General features: G+C 41.4%; 1 protein-coding gene across 1 annotated transcript in view; it reads right to left on the bottom strand.

The window, feature by feature from the left end:
- CTNND2 (catenin delta 2) overlaps nt 1-27903 on the bottom strand; it is a 935777-nt gene that overhangs the window by 40530 nt on the left and 867344 nt on the right. The window contains exons 22-23 of the mRNA XM_039250112.1: nt 10455-10665; nt 5035-5119 (exon numbers count right to left, since the gene is read on the bottom strand). Coding sequence (XP_039106043.1) covers nt 5035-5119; nt 10455-10665 — 296 coding nt within the window. The remainder of the gene's footprint in view (nt 1-5034; nt 5120-10454; nt 10666-27903) is intronic.

Genomic DNA, 27903 nt, shown 5'->3' with positions numbered 1-27903 from the left:
CCTTAGAGTACACACTGGGGCACTGGAGAGGGACCTAGGGGCTAGCAAGAGAGAGGGTGAGGAAACCAAGGGGAAAAGAGCTATGAAAATGTGGAAGCCAATGATGATGATGATGCTGATGGTGATGATGATGGATCCAGACATCATCCAGCTGCCTGTGAACAGCATGGCGGAGAGGATTTTTCAGCCAAGCGGCATGAACAATGAACAATTTTAGAACTCCTGTGGGTATATGACTTTCCAGTTTACAAAGCTCTTCAATGATTACAGTCCCATTGGGCACAATCGGCGATCCTGCCATGCATGTGCATTGGTGTTTACTGCGTGGTTGAGAAAACCAAGGGGCGGGATGGTACTGATGAGAAGATGCCCACCGTCTCCATCTAAGGATGTGAGGGGATCTTTTGATACCAGAGTGGCACACAAACCAGAAGGCCCACGCCTCCCAAACCAGTAGGGCCCTGAGGACATGTCCAGCTGCCTGGAGAGAACATTCCTCCAGGTAGAATTTCCACAGACCATTTTAAGAGGTTACTCACTTTTCTGGAGACTCTGCATTAGTAACGGCCAGTGACCAGTTTCAGATAATGGATATAAGACAACGCCGACACAGCTGTGAGCACTGACAGTGAGACCTGGTGAACAGAAGGTTGGTGCGCTGCCCGCCCACAGGAAGGCGTCACAGGGCTGCTCAGTGTCAATTCCTACCTGACAGGCAGGGAGGTCTCAAGGGGCTTGCCTCGTCAGGCTGCTGGTCAGTGGCAAACTGCGCCCGGAATCTCTCCGTGTGATTCTAAGTCCGGTGCTCTTTGTACTTCACCATGTAGAACGGTGAGTTTCCCGGGCACTAACCTGCTCTTGAACCTTACCAGCAGTTGAGCGCCCAGCACCAGAGAAGCACAGTCCCACTCTTTTTCTTCTGCTTTAAGTAAACTTGGAGGAATATTCTCATTTTGGGATGCCACCTTACAGAAAGGATCCTGACCAACTTGCGTGCATGTAGAAAAAAGAAAGAGTCATGTGCAGGCCATGGAAACGCTGATATATGAGAACTGAGCATGTCATGACCTCATGGAGACAGAATGGGTAGCTTCAAAAACAGGAAGGCTATCATAGAGAAGAAAAATTAGGCTTTTCAGAATGGCACTGGAGGGCAGAAGTTGCTGAGCAAGAGATTCTTACTTAATGCAAGTAAGAAGTTGTGAATAACCACAGCTACCCTAAAATGGAATAATATGCCTCATTAGACAGTGAATGCAATTGATATTAAATGTATCTGAACCCAAGGAAATGACTACTGGAGCTGATACTGCCTTTCTTCTGCCAGTAAAATAACCACCTTCCTCCCGCCGTAAAGTTCAGCAAGGATCACGGCTGCTCCCTTTTCCCATCCTGCCTCATAGCTGGGTGCGGCCATGCGACTGAGTTCTTGGTGTTGGGGTGTGAGCAGGACTTCAGCACTTTTTGAATCCCTGCTTACACGGCACACTGGCCGTCACTTCCCCTCCCCCTCTTCCTGTGTGCTGGAACAAGCCAAGCTAGGGAACTTTGCTTACAAAGTCAAGGAGCACAGGACAAAGCACAGCAAGAAGATCGCTCCCAGAATCACGTGCTGGCCCTGGGCCACCTGCCTACAGCTCCATGAGTGGAAAGGAGATGCCTGTTCAGGTGAGCTTCTGAACACTTTTAAGTCCTCCGTCAGAACAGCATAGCCTGTATCCCACCCTGTATAACTAGGTCTGGGAGATGCCGTGCAGATCATTAAGGCATTGTATAAGGGTTTGTAAACAATGATTTCTGTAATCTTGTAACTCGATGCTTCCCCACCACCCCAATTTTGTCTCCTTTCTTCTACAACCAGCTGTCCCCATGGTCCTCGCCAGGGTCAAACATAAGGAACCCATTATGTCAGTGACTTCAATTTCCTAAAGTATGGAGGCTCAAAAAAGTCTGGAATCATTGACCTCCAGTTTCTCTTTCGTGCCTATAGTAGGCCTGTTCCTAAGGTTCATCTGCTTTTCCATTACCAATCAGCCTCTGTGATGATATAGCAGATTAAGAAACTTTAAAGTTCTATTTGTGGTTATCCAAACTTAAGGACTGGTTGAGAAAAAAATGGTGGCGTATGAGGCATGTGATAAAATTCTTCTGCAATTATTGATTTCCCATTAGGGAAAAAAACATCCACGTCTCACTAAAGTTGAAGGTTCAGATAATACAAATATGTTTTGGCCCACAACGTATCAGGAACCAGACATAATTCTGTATTAGTCAACACACCCAGCCAGAAGAATATCCCGATTTATTACACGTGTCTCTCTATGTAAAATAAAGTCGCCGAGCTAATGAAATGAGATCCCAGCCTCTGTGTCCGAGTCCTGGGAGGAAATTAGCCAGTGACAGATGGACCTTTAATTCTGTCTGATAGATATGCCATTTCAGTTTCAATGTCTCTCTCTCTCCTCGTGTTTTCCTCTCATGCATAATGCCCTTAAGTCTTACCTCCTGATTTATGCAAACTCCATGAATTCTTCAAGATTTTGGTCTATAATTTTCTTACCCCTAATTCATCCAGTAAATCTGTAGTACATATTTCTGAAACTAATGAGGGTACCAGTAATTATTCCATATTTCATTTTTACCCACATTAGCTACTTCCCATGTCTTATGTTTTCTCTGAAACTCTTCTTTCTTTAAGCTTACAATAGATGTTTAATAAACAGATTTGAAGCGTGGAGAATTAAAAGATATGGATCAGACATTTCTTCAATGATATGTAAATTGTCAAGGAAGAACAAAAAGGAAATCTATTTCCCCACTGATTAAAAACAATTCATAAGCATGAATGAATCTGGTCTTCTCACCAAAGGATTTTTCAAAAAGAAAAGCTTTTGTAAATGTTGAGCTTTGCTATTATGATATCGAGCCTAAAGGTCCTCATTTCATTTCACAACTGCATAATTTGGAAATTATTAAGAACAGCTCTTTCTCAACCTTCTTAAATCATGGGTCAACTAAAAACATCACCATGGGTCAACTGAAAACATCAGCATCAGTTTCTCCAGCTCATCTTCCTTGAATGTCCTCGCTTGAAACACATTTTAAACCATCTTTAGCTTTTGATTTTTAGCTCCATTAATTCCTGTCGACACATTTTTCTCCTTCATGAAAATAAAAAGACAATTACACTTTTTGAACTCTGCTACCGACACAGAAAGAAGCGAAGATGGAAAACTCAGACTAGTATTCAACAAATAACTTGTAGTCTCTAAAAAGCAGTTTCCCTCCGATGCACCTAAGTAGGGGAAGGTGTATTTCAGCAAAGAAATGTTCAGGATCCAAGGGAAAGTGGAGTTTATTGGGGGCAGTAATATTTCATCGAGCTTCCGGAGCCACTGACTCAGAACGACCAGCTCCCTTCTAATTTATAGTGTGTTCTTCATGTCCAGCTGCCTGCCCAGCTGAAGGATCCTGCCCAGGGAGAGAATTCATTCAGCCCCTGGAGGATCCCAGGAAGGAACTATGTAGGGATGCTGGGGGGGATGTGAATTTCAAGCAAAACAAAACGTCACCCAAAATATTTGCGAGAAAAGCTTACACCAACGTGCCAAATATTTAGAAAAGAATATAATTAATCTACAATGTTCCCCAACACTGTGTTTTGCCATCTCTTAAAGTATGTTTCAACTGAAACATACTTGCTCTTAGCAAATAGGAAAATCTCGAAGGAGAAATATATAGGCTAAACTCTGTAAACTCGAAGTGCAAAGTAATGAGAGCATAAGGGAGATAGAAAGACCTTGGGAGAAGTCTATAAACAGGCTCTAACTTAGTAGAACCAGTCATTAAATATTTACTTTTTCCCACTGGCTTAGAAATAGACAAATTTCCCTCTGGCAACACGGGTCTTGCTCTCTGTGATGTGAACCTCGTGCCACAGCCCAATATCCCCAAGCCCCTAATGGCAGGCTGGGGGTGAAGGCAGCAGTGACGTTGGCTCCTTCTTCTCTTCTGGGCAGGTGGCCAGGGGGGTGCAAGGAGGTGCTCTCAGCAGCTGTTGAGGAAGCCCATGCCCCTTCCCCCAGTCCCGTTTAAGCTTTCTGAATCCCTACAGAGATCCATGCCTTCCCTGTTCTCCCTGCGGATTAATGATGGTCTCTTCCCTTATCCGTTCACTCAAATCTATCGTGGGATCATCGATCCTTCAAACTAGCCACATTTGCTGGTCCAGGAACAATAAAAACAATATCTGGGACACATTGTTTAAAAAATCCTCCCCGTTTAACCCCCAAATAATGCACCCTTTATTTAGCCTCACTTGGAAATGAAGTATAGGTCAACATTTTTAGATGTGACATTTTTCCCTTATGATTTTATTTTTGGAACCATTTTGGGGATGAACACCCTTGTGACATGTACAATACGAACCCCCTTCTGACTCCTGGGGAGTGTGCTGGACAAGTGTCCAGCCTCTGCCCCCCGATCTGCAGCTGTCTTTAGGGACCTCAGGCCTGTCCTTCTGGGCAGAAACGTGGCGAAGGTCGGGGTTATGCGCATAGGGCAGGTGTGGGGTCTTCTCGTTGCTCTTGGGCTGCGATGCTTCTCAGCCTCCTGAATTGTTTTTTACATTTTTTTCTGTCTTCTCTCCACCATTATTGTTGATGCCTACTTACGTTTTCTCTCTTTTTTTTGGCAAAATTGTTCAGTTCATTAATTTTTAGTATATTGTACAACATGGAACCTCGGGAAAACAAGGTTATTTTCTTTTCTGTAAGACGATCTAGGGTAAGACCCTAGGAATATGGGTCTGTCTAATCCAGAAGGTTCATGGATCTTAGTGAATATTCGGGGACACTTATTGACCCTCCTCTTCTGCTTCTTCAGTGATGGTCCTTCTTTAGTTGTGTTTCAGTCATTCAGACTATTGGACAAGTACTTTCCATACATATAGTGCACTTTGTTATGACCAAATATTGTGTCTTTGGGCTCAGGGTCTGTGTGAACCAGGAGCCACAAAGGTAAAGCAAATCTTACCTTTTTGTAAAGACTCCTCAGATCTCGGTACTGCCACATGCTGTTTAGGACCTGAGATGCGGCCTTGACCACTTTCGGAGAGTGTCTGAAAAAGAGCAGACAAGTCATGTAAGATGGCGAGTGGGGCAGCTGGGCGTTAGATTGACACTAACTCATCAGGGTCTGGCATTTACAGAAATAAACATCCTTCTGGCCCCTTGGCTCTTTCCCTCTCAGCCCGGGGAGTGCAAGGGATGATCTACCTGTCTCCAACCTTACTCTCAAAAACAGCCCATGAGGGAGAGAGAGGGGAACACATTCAATTTGGCAAAGAATTTTCAAAATGCCAAAGGAAGAGCAGAGCCTTGTGTCTGAATGCAGATTTAGTGTTTGACTATAAAGTGGAACAGAAAGAAGAGAAAAATCGCAATCAAGAAGGGCTGGATTCGGGAGTTTTAATGGCAGTGTTATGCAATGACCGTGTAGTAAGAAGAAAAAAAATACTCAGTTTCTCAACTGAAGCATGAGAGTATATATAGGGTTGGTTCTACGTGTTTACGTGATCACAAGGAGCTGCCTTCCATTTGCTGATGGTACCACGCACAGTAAATTGGCAGCGAAGGAAGATGTGCGAGGGAGAGAGGGAGGGAGACATGCTCTCTTACATTTATATACAGGAACACATAAGCATCTATAAATAAAGCCCTGTGTACAATTAAAGTTCCACCCTGCATGTTTTTGAGTCATGGCTTTAAATTTGTTACGAAACAAACAATAGCTAAATATTTCGACTTTGGGGTTAGTGCCAATCTGTGTCTCAAAACAGACACAAGGTCAATAAATCTGTGTTGATTTAATTTGATCACATTCTTGGAAGTGATTTTGGCTTGTGGTGAGGGAAGCTATTCATTAATTACCTGTCGATCCTTTATTCTAATGGCCAAATCCATGCACAGCTGCACCCTCTAGTGGTTGTCTAGTGGCCTCTCTTAGGGGCTGGCACATTTTTCTAAAAAGGATCAGATAATAAATATGCTCCACTTTGGAGGGCCGTATGGTCTCGATCACTGCTACGGAGCCCTGTGACTGTGACACTAGAGGAATCATAAATAATGCATCAGTGAGTGATGGGGCTGCGCTCCAATAAAATATTTACAAAAGCAGGCAGTGGGTGGGATTTGGTCCCTGGGCTGTAGATTGCTGACCCCTGGTCTATATGTACGTTGACTCCTGAAGTTGGGCAGCACATAACCATCCATGAGGACTCCAAGGTGAACCCACCCATGAGGCTGACCAGTGGTGCAGTGGCCCAAGGATTCCCAGAAGAGAAAATCTGAATTGCGACCAGAAATGCCTTTGAAATAAAAGGGCTTTTGAAATAGAAAGTGAGCAGATGGTTAGATGGGATGAGGTTGAGGTTGGATCAGGGAGCCAGAGGAAGCGGAGGTTGTGAGGACATGCATTTTTGTGAAGGAATTATGGGATGTTAATACATGGTCAATTAAATGTCTGCTATTTTCCTGGGTCTTCAAGCTTGCGATTTAGACCAAGTAAGTTGAAGGTTCCTTCATCCACTTGCTTACTGGTGACAGCAATAGTCATGCTTACTATTTTTATTGCTGAGATGGAATTCAACTTTGGCTGTGTTTGAGAACACTAGTTACATCATGTAGTTTTAAAAGAAAAAAAGTAGAGTTCTTATAAATTCAACTTTTTTTCACTATGAAAGATGAACTGTATATAAGTAACACACATGTTTTCCTTTACTAAATGCAGGGTTGCTAAGTGATTTCATAATTTATGTTAGTATCCTGCTTTAAATCCTTTGACTTAAAGACAGAGAATCTAGAGCTTTTCATGGATACAGGTACAGGTGTGTGTTAACCTTATATAATCAATGCAAAACAAAGGCTAAATGTTATGTGTTGCTGTATTTTATCATTGTTAGATATTTGTCCATGACAACAGTTAAGCAACTCTTTTAATGTTTATTTATTTTTGAGAGAGAGAGCATGCGAGCAGTGGCGGGACAGAGAAAGAAGGAGTCACAGAAACGGAAGCAGGCTCCAGGCTCTGAACTGTCAGCACAGAGCCTGACGCGGGGCTCGAACACGTGAACTGTGAGATCATCCCCTGAGCTGAAGTCGGACGCTTAACTGACTGAGCCACCCAGGCGCCCCTAGCAACTCTTGAGGAGCATGCATTAATATTCAGATATTAATATTAAGTAAGGTAGTTGAGACACAGCATGCAAAAATTCTTCAGAAACAGTGTACAAAGTAGAAAAAAGACTATGAATGTGTAATGAATAGCAGGTTTTAACCTTTCAGTGAAAATGCCAATACATCACAATGTCACAATAACATGCGAACATGCGAAAAATAAAACTGCTTTTATTTTTAGACTTTAATTTTGACCCATCACTAGTCTGAAACCATAGCAGCTTCTATTTGAAAGACTATAAGTATTGATTGAAGGACTGAACAATTCAGTGTTTCTAATGTGACAAGTGATTATAACCTAAGCGACAATATACAGTTCCTTACTGCCAAGTAACAGTTGAGACTGTTAATGGCTTTTCTGTCTTATGACAAAATACAGTGACACATTCAACGCTATTTCCTATATAACTGTTAAAATTGGAAAGAAAAAAAACCCAAATGTACTTTTGAAAGAGATGGATGTGCCTGAAGGTCCACAATGGGTGTTTAAAATGATGTGAAAAGAATAATTTAAGTTATCGAGATTTGAAAATAGTAAGTATAAGACTCCTATAAGGGTCCTTGATGATTACACAATGCCTGCTCTTCACTAACATCGTCAAATTAGGGGTGACGGAGGATGTCAGGTGGTGTAATTCACGGTGGGTGTTGAGCACAGCTATTCCAAGCAGCAGGGTCTCCGAGCCCCAGTCCTTGTGGTTGTGTTACAATGGCCCAGTGAGCAGGACAGTTCAAACGGACTGTGACTGGCAGCTCACCAGCCTGACTCATTAATGGCATGGCGTATTAAGTTTCTGTATATTTAGAAATAAAACATATAAATACACAAAAATGGAGAATCATAGAGAGGCACGTTTCTCCATCACGCTTTATCATGCTATCTGAAATTTAAAAATCAGGTTTGAGTTAAACTTACTTCTGCTAATAATTTTTAAGGACCTTTTAGGGAGGGTAGATTTGCAAGGGCTGTATAAATTAACCAGGGCAAACTGCTCTCCCTCCAGTTTTCAATGATTAACTAATCCCCAGTTTTAAAAACTCTCATTTCAATAAAGATTCTCTGTTTTGTTAAAACTTGTCGAAGGTCTTGGGAATCTCAGTGCCTACTGTCATAACAGAATTGAGTGATGAGTGGTGAGTTTAGTGTTAAGATTCAGAACAATTCTTCTGGATTCCTTTTAAGGGCGGTGAGAAGCAGTAACCAAATTCAAGTGTAGGTGGGAGATGAGGCTATCCGCAGTTATAAAAACCTTGTTTTGATCCACAAATTAGTCATTATATAAAAAAGAGGTAAATCACATGGAAGGATGGGTGAGATGCGCAGGAAAATTGGGAAGACGCCTGACTCAACCCAGCTCAACACTTTTTATTCAACTCATGTGTAAATCTCGATTATTAACATTGGGGAAAAGGTCAAGGAATAATGAGATGAAGCACATGACTTTCTTACAAAGAAAATTTCAGTCAAATCAAAGGACAGTTAGATCATCTTTAGTGAAAGAAACTTCCCATTAACAATAATCAAGATTGGATAAGACCTATCAGGACCATTTTCTTGATTGGCAACATGGATACACAATCTTTCATCAGTGGTTTCCTCAAATGATTTTTAAATTAATTTCACCAAGTAATTTTCTTTGACCATAGGACTGATAAAAGCATTGCTTCTCTTTAAGGCCCATTTAGTGATGTTAACTACAGTAAGGCTGCTCACACAACTGGAAGAATTTAACACATGCCAGACCACCCCTCAAGCTCTCTATTCTTACATTTCAGAGAAAAAAAAAATCTTTGAATGTCTCATGAATATGCACAAATAGGTCAGAGTGTTTTTGTGGACTATGGCTTTGTCATGTGTGTGTCTGTGTGTGTTTGCTTAAAAAAGCATTAGCATATTAAGCTCTTAATGCTCAAGACTGGCAATTAGAGATTCCCAAGTTCTATGGAAGCTGTATGAAGAAGAAAACCATGTAGGTTCCTGCTTATGTAGAATAGCAATTTTAAGTACAATATAATAACATATAATTCAAGCCAACTATCTATACTACATTATTATTGCATGAGTCCAATGGGGCCTCTCTACTTGATATAGGAAAGTACTCGAATCCTAACACTAAATTGTTGATTGAACCTATCTTGAGGTCTCAGGGTGCTTAAATAGAAGCCAGAGACTTCTTTTATTATACAATGGTAATATCCTGAATCAAATGAAATAATGAGAGAGAATTTCCAAATAGTCTCAAAGTACATCCTTTACAGCCTTTAATAATAGAAGAAAAACTATTTAGCATTTAGCTGTGAAGAAATGGGGGGAGGCAGGGAATGAAAAAATCACAAAGCAGACCTTCGATAACAAAAGGTTTACCCTCTTAATCTTATTGATTACATTGAAGGATTTCCAGGATGCAAAATTTAATTAAGGTTTGTGAATGTTTCTGTAACATTGACAGCTTGCTGATACACTGACACTCTGGCTTCTGAAGATATGTTTTGGTTGCATGCAGTAAGATACCATTGATTCTTAAATCAAACTGGGGACATTTCCATTGCTGGAGGTGCAGTTGGTTGGACACAGAGCCTTATCTTTCTTTATTCCACTAGCATAGAAGTCCTTCCTTACCACCACCCCCTCTGGAAAATTTCTTTTCATGCTGTAAGACTTGATTATCAGCCTTTCTAGGATATTAGGACAGCCCCTTCCTCGGTTTTAGACTGGAAAGTACAGGCATAGTAACTTGTTAAGTTAAACCATTTGCCCCAAACTCACAGCTAGCACAGAAGGGTGGTGGGTCAGCAATGAGTTCTTGGACTCCCCCACTCTGTTTGCTCCTTCACCCTCCCTGCATGACTTGCTACTTGCAGCTGAAGAGGCAAAGGGCAGAGATGTGGATCCGTCATGAACGCCTGGACTTGCAACCACAAGGAAATAGCAACCACAAAATACTTTCACTTACTCAGGTGAAGCAGGTTGTATTTGCTAGGGTACACATGCTGGATGGTCAAGTGCATCTTACCAGTATCACAGCAGTCACCAAGATCACCAGTTAACATCAGCTTTCATCACGGGGCGGGAAGACTGGACACCATCTGCTACTTCCCTGCTCTTGTTATCCAATGACATTCAGTGGTGTTCCCCATGACCAGTGGATTTGGGTTCACTTAGAGCCAGTTCCACCAATACCCATTCCACGGTGCTAAGGAAGTCACGGTCTGACTTACTTATCTCCTTTGCTTTTGGAGATGCCAACCAACTTCTCGATGCCGCCCGCATCCCGTAAGGCCTTGGCGTTCTCCATGTTCTTGGTGATCACTTCGTGCAGGGTGCAGCAGACGGCTGTCACCGTGTCGTCTGACATGGCCTTACTCGCTGTGTTGTTTCTGTTGTTCCCACCTGGGAGCCTGTGGACGAGGTCTCGCATGGCATATTTGCCTTTGGGAAAAAAAAAAAAAGGCAAGGGAAGAGTTGACATGAGGACAAAATGGAGGACCAGGGTAGAGGGGATGGTTGGGCCGGGAGAGAACAAGAGAACACAAGAGACCGCAGCAAACTATTGTCTGTTGCCCATCACTGAATATTCTCTGTTGGGTCGCTGTGAACACATGCAGAGACCCGTTTCTCCCTCAAGGTGAGTGCATGGGCTTTCGGCGTTCGATGGATGTGGGATGGAATTTCTGGGCAAGTTAGTTCATGCCTGTAAGCCTAGGCTTTGTAAATCTGGGCGGCAAGAACTCTATTGGTACCTATCGTACAAAGCTGTTGCAAAGATGAAATGAGTCAACGTGCGGAAAGCACGTAACACATGAGGAAGAGTACGGAGGCTGCGTACTCTGTCGATGTGAGCTGTCAGTGTGTTCCTGTTTGACAGTCATGGAAGTCCAGAAAACATACGGTAATTCGAACATAACATCAAAAATACCTTGATGGGAACTATGTTGGGGCCTGAACTATTTAAGTCAGAGTCAAACCACAAATATAGGGACAGCATGATCGTATACATAACTTGTGAATTCTGGCCCTTATAAAGCAAAGAGAAACACTCAAAGCAAGGGAGAGAGGCTTTACAAATAATGTATAACCAGGTGTCCTTTGAGCTGCGGTAACCCAATGATCCACCTGTCTCTCTGATGGGATTTATTGTCTGGTTCGACCATATAACATTTGCTAATTTGACACACTCCCCTTCGTGTGAAAAACAAAGAAAATAAAACCCAACTTTGCTTCCTTAATTTGCTTCATCATTATTAATCTTGCTGCTCTCAATGACAGAGGTACTTATAATGACATCTTTATGGAGTACTTTTAGTTTACAAAGCATTTTAGGCATCACCAATAACCCTGCAAGACATTAATTCATCCCACCTGCAGCTTCCAATTCTGTTCCATTAATTTACTCCTGGAAATAAGTAAATGAGTGCCTGTAGCAAAGTTGGCTGTTCTTGAATTTTTCAGAGGGATTTGGCACATGTCCAAATTAAAATCTCTTCCTTGTTTACCATCCCCCAAGTAGACATACTTAGCTAGCTCCTGAAAGCCATTTGAAATACGTTTTCTCCATACGTGTCCCTAAAGGATTGCCTCTTCTGCTGTTTAATCCACCAGGGTGAGGCGCCTGGGAGTAAGGAAAGGAAACGCATGGGAGAAGGTGATGACATCTCCATTCCAGGCATTAATAAATAAAACATAGGCCCATTTGGTATCTGCTCTTATCCTATGTTTAGGTGGCTTATTTTAGCTTGGGTGGAAAAAAAAATGCTGATGTCTAAATTACTGAAATAGGAAAGTGTCTTCCTTCACTTGATGGTAGCTGAGAAGTATCTGACAAAAATGGTTTGCCTGAAAAACCCAAAGTGCAGCATATTTATTTTCTAAAGACAATACCTAGAATAGTTTGGAGAAGATTCTTTGCGCATGGGCAGTTCTCTGAGCAACTTGAGATATGTATTTATCATTAAATCACACTCAGCTCTGGCTAAGATTTTCCTTTTGTGGAGCTCAGCATGCTGGGACTTCATCAGGTCATCAACCCCCACAGATTATCATAAGGCAAATCTGAGTTCCATAGATGTGAGAAGATGGATGAATGGGGTCTTTAAAAATTTTTCTTCCTAAGGGACGTGATGGAGGAAGGGAATAGAAAGCTATTTCAACCATTGGGCATACAGGGGCATTTGTGCTCCTGACGGAGTATGGAGGACTGTGTGTGACCTTGGACATCACTGAGGTTGAAAGCAAAAATGAAAAGAGAGAGAAGATTCGGCTGTAGCATTTTCCAGTTGTTGTTGTTACTGTCAGTTAAAAAGTTGTATCAGATACATTTGAAGGTGTGTTTCCTTTTGCATGTTTTCCAAATCCAAGAGCCCTGAATGAAATACAAGGTGTCCCCATAACATTCAGGTGACACAGGCAGCTGCTTCCTCCCAGAGAAGCCTCACCCACTTGCCCCAGGATGCTGTACAAACACTGATTTCCATGGTCTCCAGTGTGGAGAATGACAGACATCATCGCCATATATAATCTACCACAACCTGCCATTGCAATGATTTTATTTCTAATATTTCCAATACAGTTTACTGACATTTCACTGGGCAATTGGAGGTTTTTCATTTAGTCTATTTAGTAGTCTATTTGGAGAGATACATTTTAGTCTAAATTTTTGACCATGCAAGTGAAGAAACAAATCAAGTAAAATTATTCCATAGAGGAGAAGACTTCTGGACAAAGCTCATTAATTCTTTAAAGGACAAACAATCGTTTTAGCCTTCAATTATGCTGTTGAGAAAAGATGTCTCCTCACACTAGAACTTGAATCCTAGCTTCATGTGAAATTTGTGTAGCAAGGATAGATTTTTTTTTTTTCTTGTGTTCAGAAACTCGGAGGCTAACTGGGTGGGAAAAAAAAGAAAATAGGAACATAGAATAATTACAGCCATAAGTCACCTTGTGCAGCAGGCTAATAACAGAAGTCCAGGGAAGGGGGCCTGCACTGGGGTTGCCATGGAGACATGGATATGGGAAGTGAGCATTCGAGATTTGTTCTATAGGTCAAGGAAGTTCCAAGATCAAGTTGATATCTTACAAAGAGAATTCTGGTGCCTCAAGAAGGAAGGTTTCAGAATAGAAAGAGTGGAGTTTGGAGAAACATGTAGTCTTCTTCTGGACAATAAAACTCTCTCACTCTGAACTTCTACTGAAATTCTGAGCATTACAACTCAAGGTGGCTTTTGCCTATAATCATTCTATGTCACGTATTTTTTGTGTGTTTCCTAAGTTTCTAAACATTAGAAAGAGCCAAAAAGCCAATGTTGCTACCAATAAATAAGAGGCACCCCTCCTCCCTGCACCCCGTAGTCAAGCTTTTGGGTCTCTGAGGTCTGAGATTTCTTCGGAGGTAAAAGGAGTTAATCCTCAGGCGCCTGGGTGGCTTAGTCGGTGAAGCGTGTGACTCTTGATTTTGGCTCAGGTTCAGGAGCTGGAGCCCCCCATTAGCAGGATCTGAGCTGACAGCATGGAGTCAGCTTTGGATTCTTTCTCTCTCTCTTTCCGTGCCCCCCCCCCCGCTGGGGCTAAAACAAACAAACAAACAACAAACATTAGAATAAGAGGAGTTCTTGAGATTCTCTTTCACTCTCTTTCTGTCCCTCCCCTGCTTGTGCGCTTTCTTTCTGAACAAATAAATAAACAAACATTAGGAAAAGAGGAGTTAACCCTCTTGAGGAATTAATTCCCTTTTTGTGCCATTCCCTTTTTGAGAAAAAGTTGTGAGGTGAGTGAGCCAAACTTCAATTTTTACAGTCTAACCCCACAAAAGGGATCAAGTCGTTTTTCGTTTTGTCTCAGTTTGGTTTCAGAGAGAGTCATGGGTAGAGCGAAGGTTCTTGGCGGGCTAAGGAGGAGCGTGGCTGGACGGCGAGATGGGTGGCATCTCTTTAGGAACCCGGATGAGGATTACTGGAGCTTCTGGATGGGTCCAGGGCATCAAGGGCATCTGGAGCCCGGCGGCACCTCTGCGGTGCGTTGGGATGCCCATGTGGGTGCAAAGGAGACCCTAAGCAGACGGGCCTCACCTCGGGATTGAGTCTGGCAGCAGAGAGAGGAGCCTCCTGTCTTAGAATGAATCGCAGAGGCCCCAGAAAATCCAGGGGAGCCAGCAACCGCTGCAGAGGGACCTACTCGCCCTTCCTCTGGATTTAATTGGCTTAAAAAAGTGAATGGGACGGCACAGACTCAAAGCCATAGAAGGATTCATGCCATTTAACAGGCAACTGTAACATTTTGGAACAAAAACAAGGACTGGTGACCACAGAGAGGTGGCCGCGGGTCAGGGTCAGGACAGCATCCATCATGGAGAATCCCAGGATAACCCTCACCCGTGAAAAATACTGGAGGCGACGGAGGAAAGCGGATTCAGAAGTCTCTAGCTGGGACAATGGGGTGGGTAGTGAGACCCAAGTGAAGTTTAAAATTTAGTAAGAGTGGACAAGTTGGGTTCTATTGTATTTTTTTTCACACAAATAAAAACATGCAAAATTATTTAACCTGAGAGGTGATATGGGAGAACAACACAGGGAAGTCCCACCAGGGAGACCCACCGGGATTCTCTCTCTCTCTCTCTCTCTCTCTCCACCCTTACCCTGCTTGTGTTCTCTCTATCAACAACAACAACAACAACAACAACAAAAAGATTTGTTGAGCCAGTTTTCTAAATTCTGAATCTCTAAAACATTGAAAAATAAAAATCACTTTCTGTTTAGAGCGTGGGGCCCACGCGTGGGCAGGTGGACTCGGGGGACCTAAGCACCTCTGCGACCCAGGAAGGCCGCTCTGTGCAGGGCTGATGCAGACACGGGCTGGTGCAGACAGACACGGGCTGGTGTCAACACGGGCTGGTGCCGACACGGGCTGGTGCAGACACGGGCTGGCTGTTACTTTATGATTCTGCTTCTATTTCCACTTGAGGACTGGGTTTATTTCTGGCATTGATTTGTGATCTCAGTATCCCCGTCGGTGGCAGCAATATTGAGTAGTGGTTTGTGGTCTAGCCGCTGTGAGGTGGCGGACAACAGAAGTCATGGGGTCCCTTCCTTCGCTGATGAGGTGTCTCTTTTGATCACTGACAGAGTCCTCTGGAAGGCTGGTCTTTGTGACGACTCAAGTGTCTTTCTAACCTCAAATCTCTCAAACCAGTGTTAGAGAAAAGATAGTTTGTAAAAAGGCTGGAGTGGAGAGCGGTGCTGGGTGAGGGACATCATGACTCCTTCAACTCTGAGGTCTCAGCACCTCTTTGACTTCTTTGCTTCTGGGGCTGCTAACTGGCTGCCATATGAGCTTTTGCTGACATGCTCTAAATTTATTCTTTTCTTCTCCATTTTTTTATACTGTGTAGAATACGCATATCATAAAATATAGCATCTTATTCACTTTCAGGAATATAATTCCTGATTATATATAAAAGGGATATTAAGTACATCTTTATTGGGCAATTATCACCACCGTCCATCTCCAGAACTGTTTTCATCTTGAAAAACTGAAACTCCTTACCTTTAAACAATAACACCTCATCCTCTGAACGACCAACATTCTACTTTCTATCTCTATGTTTTTGACTACTTTAAGCACCTCATCTAAGTGGAATCATACAGCATATGTCTTTTTAGAAAATATTTTTTTGAGAGAGAGATAGAGAGAGCACAAGTGGGGGAGAGACACAGAGAGAGGGAGACAGAGGATGCAAAGCAGGCTCCTTGGTGTCAGCACAGAGCCTGATGTGGGGCTTGAACTTATGAACCGTGAGATCATGACCTGAAGTTGGACACTTAACCGACTGAGATACCCAGGTACCCCTAATATATGTCTTTATGGGACTGACTTATTGAATTTAGCATGATGTCCTTAAGCTTCATCCATATTATAGCATATGTCAAAGTGTCCTTTCTATTTAAGGCTGAATACTGTTCCATAGATGCATATACCACATTTTGCTTCTCTATTCATCTGTTGATGGACACTTGAGTTGCTCCCTCATTTAACTAATGCTGCTGTGAACATAAGGGTACAACCATTCTTTTGCTTTCTATCTGTTTATGTATTTGTGTTAGGTAGAAGCTAGACATGAGTGGTCGGAGGCAAACCCTGAGGCAGAGTCCCAAGTCCTTGAAGGGGAATGACAGAGACACGAGCTGCAGACAAGGATGATGATCAATAAGCTACACCGTAGAAGTCCTGGGGCACAGCATCCTGACCTTGTGGCTTCCAAGACCTTGGGGCTGCCAGACCAAAGGGCCAGAACAGGTGTGGAGCATGCGCTCTCCTCATCCACCTCTGCCCTAGGGTTACCCCTAGACTCATTATAATGCATTTGCATTATGAAAACAGCCCCAACTAATGGAAGAAGGCTTCCATGACTATTCCTGTACAAACCTTGTAGGGTCAAAAACTCCCCCTCCCACCCTGTGGGAGGAATCTCCCAAAGGTTTTGAAACCATCCCCATTAGAGATCACCCCCTGTAGGTCACACTCCTCACAGCCCAGAGAGGCCCAATAACACCCAATCCCAAAACAGCCTAGAGGCCATTTCCACCTCACGGAACCTGCCCAGCTCTCGCACTTTGAGAGTGCACTTTCACGTGAATAAACTGGTTTGTGCTGACTACTTTCCTTCTAGCTGTCATTACTCCCGAGTGCAGATGCCCATGTCAATCTTGTGGGGACTCTGAGAATTGTGGTGTCCATCCACATGACACAGACTCTCTCTCACCCCTAACATTTGGATCTAAAGTGAGTCTCCTTATAGACAGCACATAGTTGGGTCATGTTTTTAAATCCATTCTGCAACTCTCTGTTCTTTGAGTGGAGAGTATAATCAATTTATATTTGAGATAATTATTGATAAGGAAGGCCTTACTTGCGTTAGTTTGGTATTTGTTTTGCATATACCTTATGGCTTTTTCTGTCCCTCATTTCCTGCATTATTGTCTCTTTTGTGTTTATTTGATTTTTTTTTACAGTGATGTGTTTTAATTCCCTTATTTCTTTCTGTATATAGTCTATAACTATTTTTGTTGTGGTTACCATGGGGATTACATTTAATGCCCTGAAATTATAAAACTCTAATGTAAATTTATACCATCTTACTTCAATAACACATAAAAACTCTGCTCCTATATAGCTCCATCCCCACCCTTTTCAGTTATGAATGTCACAAAATTCCATCTTTGTATGTTGTATGCCCAAAAACATAAAATAATTATTGTTGGGGGGTGCCTGGGTGGCTCAGTTGGTTAAGTGTCTGACTCTTGATTTCGGCTCAGGTCACGATCTCACGGTTTGTGGAATTGAGCCCCACATTGGACTCTGCACTGACCATGTGGAGCCTGCTTAGGATTCTCTCTGTCTCTCTCTCTGCCCCTCACCTGCTTGTGTGCATGTTCTCTCCCTCTCTCTCAAATAAATAAATATTTATTTATATATTATTAAAAAAAATTTTTTTTAATTTTTTTTATTTATCTCTAGGAGAGAGAGAGAGACAGCGTGAGCAGGGGAGGGCCAGAGAGAGAGGGAGTCACAGACTGAAACAGGCTCCAGGCTCTGAGCTGGCAGTCAGCGCAGAGCCCGACGCGGGGCTCAAACCCACGAACCGCGAGATCATGACCTAAGCGAAAGTAGGATGCTTAACTGATTAAGCCACCCAGGCGCCCCTCAAATAAATAAATATTTAAAAAACAGTTTAAAAAATAAGAAAATTGTTTTTCTTAATGCATCAGTCTCTTAAATCATGTAGGAGACATGGAAAACAGGAGTTACAAACTGTCATTACAATAATACCAGCTTTTATAATTACCCCCTGTATTTAACTTTACTGAGATCTGTATTGCATCATATGACTTTGAGTTACTTTATTCCAGATTTCAGGATTACCTTTCATTGCAGGGAAGTTCTAGTGATAAACTCCCTCAGCTTTTATTTACCTGGAAATGTCTTTCTTCTTCACTTTTGAAATAAAGGATGCTTGATTGAGAGTTTTTTTCAGCACTTTGAAAACACAGCCCATTACCTTCTGACCTCCAAAGACTCTGATGAGAAATCTACTTATAATCTTAATGGGGGTCTTTTTTTAATGTGATGAGTCACGTCTCTTTTGCTATTTTCAAGATACTCTCTGTCCTAGTCTTTGGACAATTCAATTATATGTCTCAGTATGGGTCCCTTTAGTTTATCCTATTTAGAGCTGGTTGTGCTTCTTGGATGTTTATATTCACATGTTTCATCGAATTTGGGAAGTATTCAGGCATTATTTCTTCAAATAATCTCTTTGATCCTTTCTCTCTCTCTTCTCCTTCTGAAACTTCCACAATGTGTATGTTGGTCTGCCTGATAGTGAGTCACAGATCCCTCTGTTCACTTTCTTCAATTTTTTTTCTTTCTATCCCCAGGATTTGATGATTTCAGCTGTCCTGTCTTCAAGTTCATGGATTCTTCTGCCTGCTCAAATCTACCTTTGAATCCTTCTAGTGAAATTTTTCACTTCAGTTATTGTAATTTTCAGCTCTAGGATTCCTTTTTAAATTTTTCTTTCAGATTTTCTATCTCCTTAATAATATTAATAATATTTCCATTTTATCCGTACATCATTTGTTTGGCTCTCTCCACATCATCTTTTAGTTCTTTGAGCATCTTTAAGATAGTTGCTTTAAGGGGCACCTGGGTGGCTCAGTCGGTTGAGCATCCAACTTCAGCTCAGGTCATGATTTCATGGTTTGTGGGTTTGAGCCCCACATAGGGCTCTGTGCTGACAGTTAGCTCAGAGCCTGGACCCTGCTTCGGATTCTGTGTCTCCCTCTCTCTCTGACCCTCCCCTGCTGATGCTGTCTCTAACTCTCTCTCAAAAATAAATAAATTAAAAAAAAGATAGTTTTTTAAAAGTATTTGTCTAGTAGATCTGCCATCTGGTCTTTTTCAAGGATAATTTTGTCGGCTTATTTTTTTTTTCCTTTGAGTGAGCCATACTTTTGTTTCTTTATATGCCTTATCACTGTGTGTGTGTGTGTGTGTGTGTGTGTGTGTACAAGCAGACACTGGAATCTTATCGTGGGGAATAAACTTAAGAATTCCCTGAGCTTGCACCAATGGGTTAACAAAACATAAAGAAATAGAAAGCCACAGGATGTATGCATCCAAGATGAAGGAAAACAAGATTAGGTATTCAGGAAGGAAAAGCCCCCCAACTTAGTACAATAGTAGAAAGCTGTTCTCACAGGAAGGAAAAACCAAAATAGGTAAATAGGTAAACAGGCCTTTAGACCACAGCAGGGTGAAGTTGTCCAGAGTGTAACTAATTAACAAAAGAAAGGTGCCTTGTTGACCCTGACGTAGCATGCTCTGTATTTCCTGTCCCCTAGGCAGTTTGGGTAAAAAGAGGTAGCACCTTACGTCTGCTGTAAACAACCATGTTCCCGGTGCCTGGACTTTGTTTTGTATTGACCCAAACCCCTAACACTGCATATCTTCAATACCCCCTTTTTCCTTCATGCCCATGAGTTAATGTTCACAGTTTCATTGTCTCTGTGTGCACGTCCACCGTGCTTGTAAACCTTCTGATCCTAATAAAAATGGAGCAAAGACCCTTACTCTGGACTCTTGTTTCCTCCTGGACATTAGCCTCTCTCACACTGCAATCCTGCATCCACTCTCTTACTGGACAAGAGAGCACCAGCCCCAGAGTTTATGACATCTTATGTAACCCTGGAAATGAGATTCTTCCTCTCCCCAAAGTTTCCTCCTTTTTTAGTTTTTGTTTTGTTTTTGATTGTTAGAGGCTATCTCTGTGTAGAGGATCAGCCCAAGGTACAAACTGAAGGTCCTCTCGGGTCTTTTCTGAATTTGTGCCTTTACCCGGGCATGTGGGGGGCTGTTAATTTCTTCTGCATATGCATTTGCTTTTGAATATCCTAGTCCTTACAGTCTGGTCCCCAAAAGGGAAGAAAAATGAATTGAAGGGGAAGGGAGGGTGCCAATCCTTGAAATTCTCTGAAGTCACCTCAGCCAGGGGGGACGAGGCTTGCAATAGTGTAAGTTGTGCAAAGATGGCTGCGCACCCCTGTGTCAGTACCTACATGATCAGAAGCAACAGCGATCAGATTGAAGATCCCTGATATTTGGAGGGCAGAGTCCTTAGTGCCCACCCTGTTTCCCACCAGCTGCACACAGCTGCTCAGGAACACATACACAGCTGCCTGGCAAGGGGTTTGGGTGAGGGATAAGTACCTGATGCTGAGAGTTGACACTGACTGACCTTAATATGACTATTTACTCTCCAAGCTTTCCTTGAAAGTTTCCAGCCTTCATTAGATTCCAGAGTTCCAAATTACATCAGACAGATCCTGCCAATGTGGGCAGCCAGATTCCTGGTGCCTCCTACTTTTCCCCCTTATAAGAATCTTCTCCCCACTCTGAAGTTACTTTTGATCAGTGGTTGAATATATGAAAGTGAGGTGCTGATTTCAATGTGATTGTGTGTGTGGAGGTAAATGTGAAAAAAACCTTTGCCCCCTTTGCCAAAGGGAGATTGGTAGCCTTTTACAATGCTCTGCCAATAGCCAAACTCCTTACATAATGTGATCAGCACCTTTTCTTTCTCTTTGGGGAATGATTGGACCTAATGTATCATAAAATCTGTCATTGTATACATTATAAAGGTATCTATATGAACAATTTATTATAGAAGAGGAGAAAACATATGCAAAATAAGATCTGTATTTTAATGCTGGCTTATGTGGCTTATAGATCAAAGAGGTGAAGCATTCAACATGGTATTGCTTGGCTATTGAAAAAGTTTGAATGCTTGTTCACATGGGAAAGTTCTGTTTCAAGCTGCAGTTATTTCTTGTCTTTATACATAAAGGACTTATATCTTCTGTCCCCTGAGAACTCATTTTGAAACTGCCTTCCCCAAATCTACATCCCATAGTCAAATTAATAAAACTTTAAAACATGCCTTTTATATCTAAAATCATCTTAGGATTCCCAGACTGTTGCCGGGTAATATCAAAGAGTTTTCATCCTTACTTTATAAAATAAAGATGCTAGAAATAATGAGGTATATTTGGCATTCTGCAGGTTTTTATTTGGTTTAATACGAGTGTGGGAGATGTGCTATCCATCAAGCTTCTAACACAAAAAGACCTGGCAAATAAAAACAAGAGAAACTTGACTTCTACTTAATCAGGACAAGTAGTATTATTCTGCCTCAACACTTATGAACCTTCCATTTTGGTTAAAGGATGCTTCCTTTCACGTTAAAGAGTGGCACAGTGATGGTCAACAAGTTTTTAAAAGAAAGATTCAATTTCTAGGTTTGAAAGAGTCTTCAGCTGGTGGTAATCCTAACATACTCTTTATGGGATAAAAGATGAGATCCTGTAGGTTTTCAGAATCCTCACTGTCCACAATGCATACTGACTTTCATGCTAGTCCCTAACACCTTATAAAATTAAAATGGTCTCTCGGGTGCCTGGATGGCTCAGTCGGCTAAGCGTCCGACTTCGGCTCAGGTCATGATCTCACAGTTCTTGGGTTCGAGCCCCACATCAGGCTCTGTGCTGACAGCTAGCTCAGAGCCTGGAGCCTGTCTTTGGATTCTGTATCTCCCTCTCTCTCTGACCCTCCCCTGCTTGCACTGTCTCTCTCTGACTCTCAAAAATAATTAAAAAACAAAAAAAATTTAAGTTAAAATGGTCTCAATTTTGTTATTACTGGTTGTGATGAGTAAACAGAGCCATTCTACCCGATCATCAACAGGTGGGTTCTGATTTTCTCTCATGCTTGCCTAAAGACCCCTGTGAGAGTCACTGATCTGTAACTGGGTCAGTTGGAAGAAACATGGAAATAGCTTGATTAAAGGGCTCCAACAGGTACATTAACACTTGATACAACAGAAAGGCTCTTGGCTATAGGTGTCCCTGTGGAGGTGATATTGTCAACCGAATGAACATCTCTCAAACTGCTAAGTGATTCAGCCAGGATTTCCAGAACTCACTCACTTTGAAAGATTGCTAACTAACTCAAGATCAAGAGAACAAGGATTAATTTCTTAGACTAAATGAGACAAATTTAATTGTTGTTAATGTTCTATTTTGAATTGGGCATGTGAGAAGCTTCCTTATTTCTCCTTCTTCTGTCTTCAGTGCTTGAGTCAACAGGTCCTGCTTCTAAAAACTTGATCAAACATTCTTTAAATGGGATTTTGTTCAAATTAATCCTTCAGAACTAGAAAAACATATATTAAACAATTCTGAAAATAGGTAAGATAATAAATTATCAGGGAGAGTTAATCATAATCCTGTAAATATAATAACATGTTGATGGGTCTTGTCTACACACGTTCAAACAGTAGTTAAGTAATAGAAAAAAAAATGCCTCGACCAATTCGGGTACTTTCTTTGATCCTAGGTTTTCATGGATAGAATTAGAATCTATCCTCTTTTCTAGTAGAGCACAATTTGAAAAATCACATCTGTATCCATGACCATGCCTTAGATGTCACACTTAAGGGAAATGTGATTTAAGTAGGCGGGACAAGCCCATTAAGAGACAAGCAACTTTCATCGGTGGAATTAATGTTTACAACCTCCTCTCAGGCTTGACTACTGTTATATGGCCCAAGGAGCCCCACCCTTAGGTGGCATGGCCAGGCCACTGAAAAGTTACAGTTCAGAGAGATGGAATAATCCCTGAGTTACAGGGGGTGAAGGTGAAGACTAGGGGAAGTGACTTGGACAGTCCTGGGTCGCTGATCCCAGTAGATGAGCTGAAAGGAAAGAAAATATTTCTGGTGCATCATGTGACCAACATTACAAACCCAGGAAGCTATACCAAAAAACAGAAGTTGACTCTCAAGATTTATTAGCATATAGGTCTATCTCTGATAAGCACACAAAGGAGTCTTTATGAATGAATCCACACTATTTGCTGTACCTATGTCTGTATGCCGGTCACGTAAAGTAAACCATCGAACTGATTGACAGTCACCAATAACAAAACTGCTAAGTAGACATCTGCATCTTAGGAGCAGAACTTCTGCGTCGGGAGATGCCGTGAAGGAGCACCCGTACCACGTTCCACCTCGGTCACGCCCGGGCGCACATCACACGCTCGTCACAGCAGAGAATCAGGAAGACAGGACAAAACCAAAAAATCAACCCGGGGAAACAAATCAAAGAAAGAAAAAGAAATACGGGAGGGTCCTTCTAATCCTAGTCCCAAATAAGGAGTCTTTGAATCGTTTGTTAGCAGTTGCTGACTTCCCGAATCCACTTTATCTCTGAGTTCACAGTACTGACATGTGACAGATGGCATGGTCATCTTGTGAGAACGCCATTGTCCAGCATGAAGTGACCAACCAATAACCTTACAAACCAGGGTAAAATTGTACTTTTAAATTTTATTATTATTACTATTTTTTATTTTAGATAGATACAGAGAGAGTGGAGAAGAGGGGTGGGGGGGAAGGTAGAGAGAGAGAGAGAGAGAGAGAGAGAATCTTAAGCAAGCTCCATGCTCAACATGAATCATGAGGCGGGGCTTCATCCCACAACCTTGAGATCATGACCTTAGCTGAAATCAATAGTCAGATGCTCAAGGGATTGAGCCACCCAGGCTCCCCTGTACTTCTTTATTGTAAGTGTTGGAAGGCTGGCTCTTAGGAAGTCTGGATGCCTTGCAACATTTCTTAAGTAAAAATTCCTTTCTGTTGATGCTTCTGGCTCTACATTTTTCTTTCACAGACTGGAAAATAGTTGTGGCAACACCAGCCCTCTGATCTAATCATGTCAGTCCCTTTCTCCCAGAATGGGACCTGTTCATCTCCACATCTGTCCCTCTGCTTCTGCTGCGTTCGAATAAATATTTAATGAGATGCATTGATTTTCTAAAAAATGAACCTTCTTTTACGGATCTGCCAGTTGCTTTAATCGATTAAAGATTTATCCAAATAGAGAGAGAGGAAAAAAAGGCATAGTAGAACGAGACTAGCTGGAGCCAAGGTATCAGTGGTTGCTGTGGGCAGAAGTTGGGCCAAATTCTAGACGAAACACAAAAATTCCATATTCTTTTTATCTAATAACTATGATGTTAGAAAAGAAGCACAGACTTGTAACACATATAAGGCCCTATTTCACATGCCAGGATTAATAAGCAATTGGTCTGTGAAAATTATTCAAACAATAACTCAGCCCTCTTAATGCAAATAGTATTAAACAAAGCAAAATTTTATAGGTTTATAGTATATGGTGTGCAGTTCTCGCAAGAGTTATTACCTCCTAATAAAAAACCTATTCCACCTGTTTGGAAGACAAAAGGAATTGTGCTTCTTAGTACCTTGAGCTCTTATCCAGAGGATTTCACTGTCTTAGATTTTGAAAAATTGTCATCCTTGTTGAGAAATAAGGTAATGAGTAGAAATATGAACAAGGAGGTGGCTAAGATAAGCATATTTAATTTGTAGAAGAATTGTTCTAAAAATAAAAATGGCAGTTAATTAAAAAATGGCAGGAGGCTTGTTGAAGCACCTTTTGAACTGGAAATAAGTTGATTTTTGAGAAATATTGAAATTGAGTCAAGTAACTGATATGACACATTATAACAGGATTTAAGTAATTTGATTAACTATTAAGCATGATAGCCAAAAAAAAAAAAAATAAATCTCAATCCATTGTCTAATTTTAGCAGAAAGGAGGTAAAGGTGAAAACTTAAACTCACTGATTCTAGCCTTAGGGGAGAAACCTAGGAAGGCTTTTTATTTTTAGGTCAAGATTATTATCCACAAAGACCCAAGAACTCTCCCAGGATGAAAATTTCAGAGATCAGCATTTTCACAAGCCAAGCTGGTAGTTCTCTGAAGGAAGGTAGGCCTCTGACCTGACCCTGGCGCTTTGGGATAACAGTAACACATTGATTAATGCAAGTAATGATGAATTACAACTCTGCAGTCCCTTGTTCTTGCCTTCTCGAATTCATTTGCCCCTCTGCCAAAATAAAAATTAGTCTCAACAAAGGTCACAAAGAGAGAGAATCAGCTACAGGTTTTCTTCATATGTTAGTCTTCATAGATTACATTGTAACTTAACTTTTTCAAGAGAAGTTACATCTATTGTTTCAATTCCTGCTTTGCATCTCCCTGGGGGTATAACCACCCCAGGTGCAATTTACAAAGACAAGTGCAGCCCAAAGATTTTAGATGCTGTGTGTAAGGTTGCAGAGATAACTGTCTCCTGGCTTTGGTCCCTTTCTGTTGAGTCTCCTGTCTCCAAGCTCCCGTCTCTGACCAGCCCTCCTCTCTCCTGGCTCTAAGCTCTCTCCACAGGTATAATCTTCCTTTCTAAAAATGTTTTTTAATTGAGTACAGTCGCCACACAACGCTACATTAGTTTTGGGTGCCCAACAGAGTGACTCATCAGCTCTACATGTTATTGTATATGCACCACACACGCTACACAGGTAAAGTCACAGGCGTAATTTCACCACCTGTGTAACGTTCAGACACATCATTGGAGTTGTGTCTCATTAGCTTATACATGTAACTGATCTTCCCAGTGATAATACACACCAAGAACAAGGAGACATCTAATAACATGTTCACTGATAAATTAATAAACAATTTACATGGGCTCTTTGACTACACAATGTAAGAAGATGCAACAACAGTGCTTGGATGAGAACTGGGCTCATACCCACCCTACTACTTTACCTCCTCTGTGACAGAGCCCAGAAATACCAGTGCCATAGGTCGCTGTGTTCTAGAAGAGGTTTCTCTGTAGCCTAAGTGTGGGAAATGCTGTGCCTGACACTCAGAAATTTGCAACGTATAGTAGCAGCAAAGGAAAGGCTCTCTCAGTCCTTCAGTGAGACAAAATGAAACCACTTGGTGAACTTATCTAGAGTTTCTCAAATCTATCTGAACAAGGCAATCTTGTGCATGCCACCAATTCCTGTCCCAAAGAATTGGGATTCTGAGGGACTCACACTGGGTGGCCCGTTCGTGTTCCTGTTACTATGCCTGTGTATCACCGAGGACTCAGAAATCTTCTGCACCAAAGAAATGCTAATTTCATAACAACTTGATTTAATGTCGATAAAACCAGAACTAAAAGAATTGCTCTAACTATACAAAAGACATGGCCAGAAACAATGTACAGTAATATATCTTAAGTATGGGCTGATTGGAGTGGCTTTCCCTAAGTATGCCTTATACCTAAATGCAACGGTCTTGTTCTGATTTCATACACCCTGTTCCCTCATACTTTGTTCACAGCGGACTTCATCAATCAGATACATAAATGTCACAGAAGGGGCTATAAGTTCTTTGGCTATAATCTATCTTCTTTGTTGACCAATGAGCTGCTTATGGAGGAGGAATTCTCAGTATAGGTTCTCAGAGGAAGTTCATTGATTGAAATTCACTTAGTTAAACTGTTTCCCAAGTTGCTTTCCTTCCTAGTACCAACCAGCCAAGCCAAGTACTGATTTCCAGTAGGCAATTCTAGCTCTAATTTAAATTACTGAGCTGAGCTTTGGATGTGAATGGGTCTTATTTGGCTTTGGGTGATGGGTTCCCCAGGGTCTGACTTTGCTTACAGAAAACGTGGGCATGGATAATCTACCTTCATAGGTGAAATAAGCCTCAGATGATAAGTAACTCAAGGCAGCTTGGGCTGTCTGGATCATCAATCAATCTGTCCCTCTAACACCGATCCTGGGCCCTAAATTAGATGCTACAGCCTGGACTTGTTCCAGATCTTATAAAATTCCTGCCTCCCTTATGCCTGGGAGATAGTCTCCTTCATTAGACACAAGAAGATTCAGAGCAGTCCTTACTAAAAACAGTAATAATATTTATTCGTCTTTTTTAAACACTTTTTCTTAAAAAAAATTCTCATCACCTTGAGAGTGATTTTTAATACTATTAGTTTATAAAACTTGATGTCTAGATCAGAGCTTATCTTTTAGTTTCTGCCTCTGGATTTTGTTTCTCAGAGTAAAGAAATGTGGCGTATTTTGTATTTTTAGTAATAGAATTCCAATTTCAAAAGAAAGAACATCAGAACCCAAAGATACTGACAAATTATTTTAATAAAAATTGGTTTGTGTTTTAGCTACTTCTCTAAATTCCCTAGGTAGGGAAAACATTTCTCTGATGAACTATACAAATATCTTGGGCTCTATAATATAGCCTGTTTCCTTTTATTAATTAATCAAAGCCAACATTTCATATGGAATTGTTGGCATTTTAATGCATTCAGAATTCCAGTGTTCATATTGTAGGCTTCTGTTGTATATGTGAAACTATAACAAAGGATTTATACTTTGATGAGTTTAAACCTTTGGTGAGTGTGGGTCATACCAGAAAAACAATAAATAGGAATAAAAAGGAGGTATGAGATAAAAAATTTAAAAGGACAAAGTAGATATAAAGACAGAAGCAAAAAATGAGTCTAGAAAACCAAAAATGGACCAAATTTTGTTTCTGTGAATCCCATTCAATAAAAAAGAACACAATATTAGATTGGAATCCAACTGATGGCATATTTATAACAAGTGGCACTTAAGACTGCAAATTCTAGGAAAAGAAAAAATCTGGATAGTCCTTTGGCCATTTATTGTTGTGGGATTTCATT

This window comes from Hyaena hyaena, unplaced genomic scaffold (assembly GCF_003009895.1).
Source record: "Hyaena hyaena isolate Hyena2069 unplaced genomic scaffold, ASM300989v1 scaffold_360, whole genome shotgun sequence".
Taxonomy (NCBI): Eukaryota; Metazoa; Chordata; class Mammalia; order Carnivora; family Hyaenidae; genus Hyaena; species Hyaena hyaena.
Note: the sequence above shows the minus strand (reverse complement) of the source record. Positions and strands in the feature narration are given on the sequence as shown.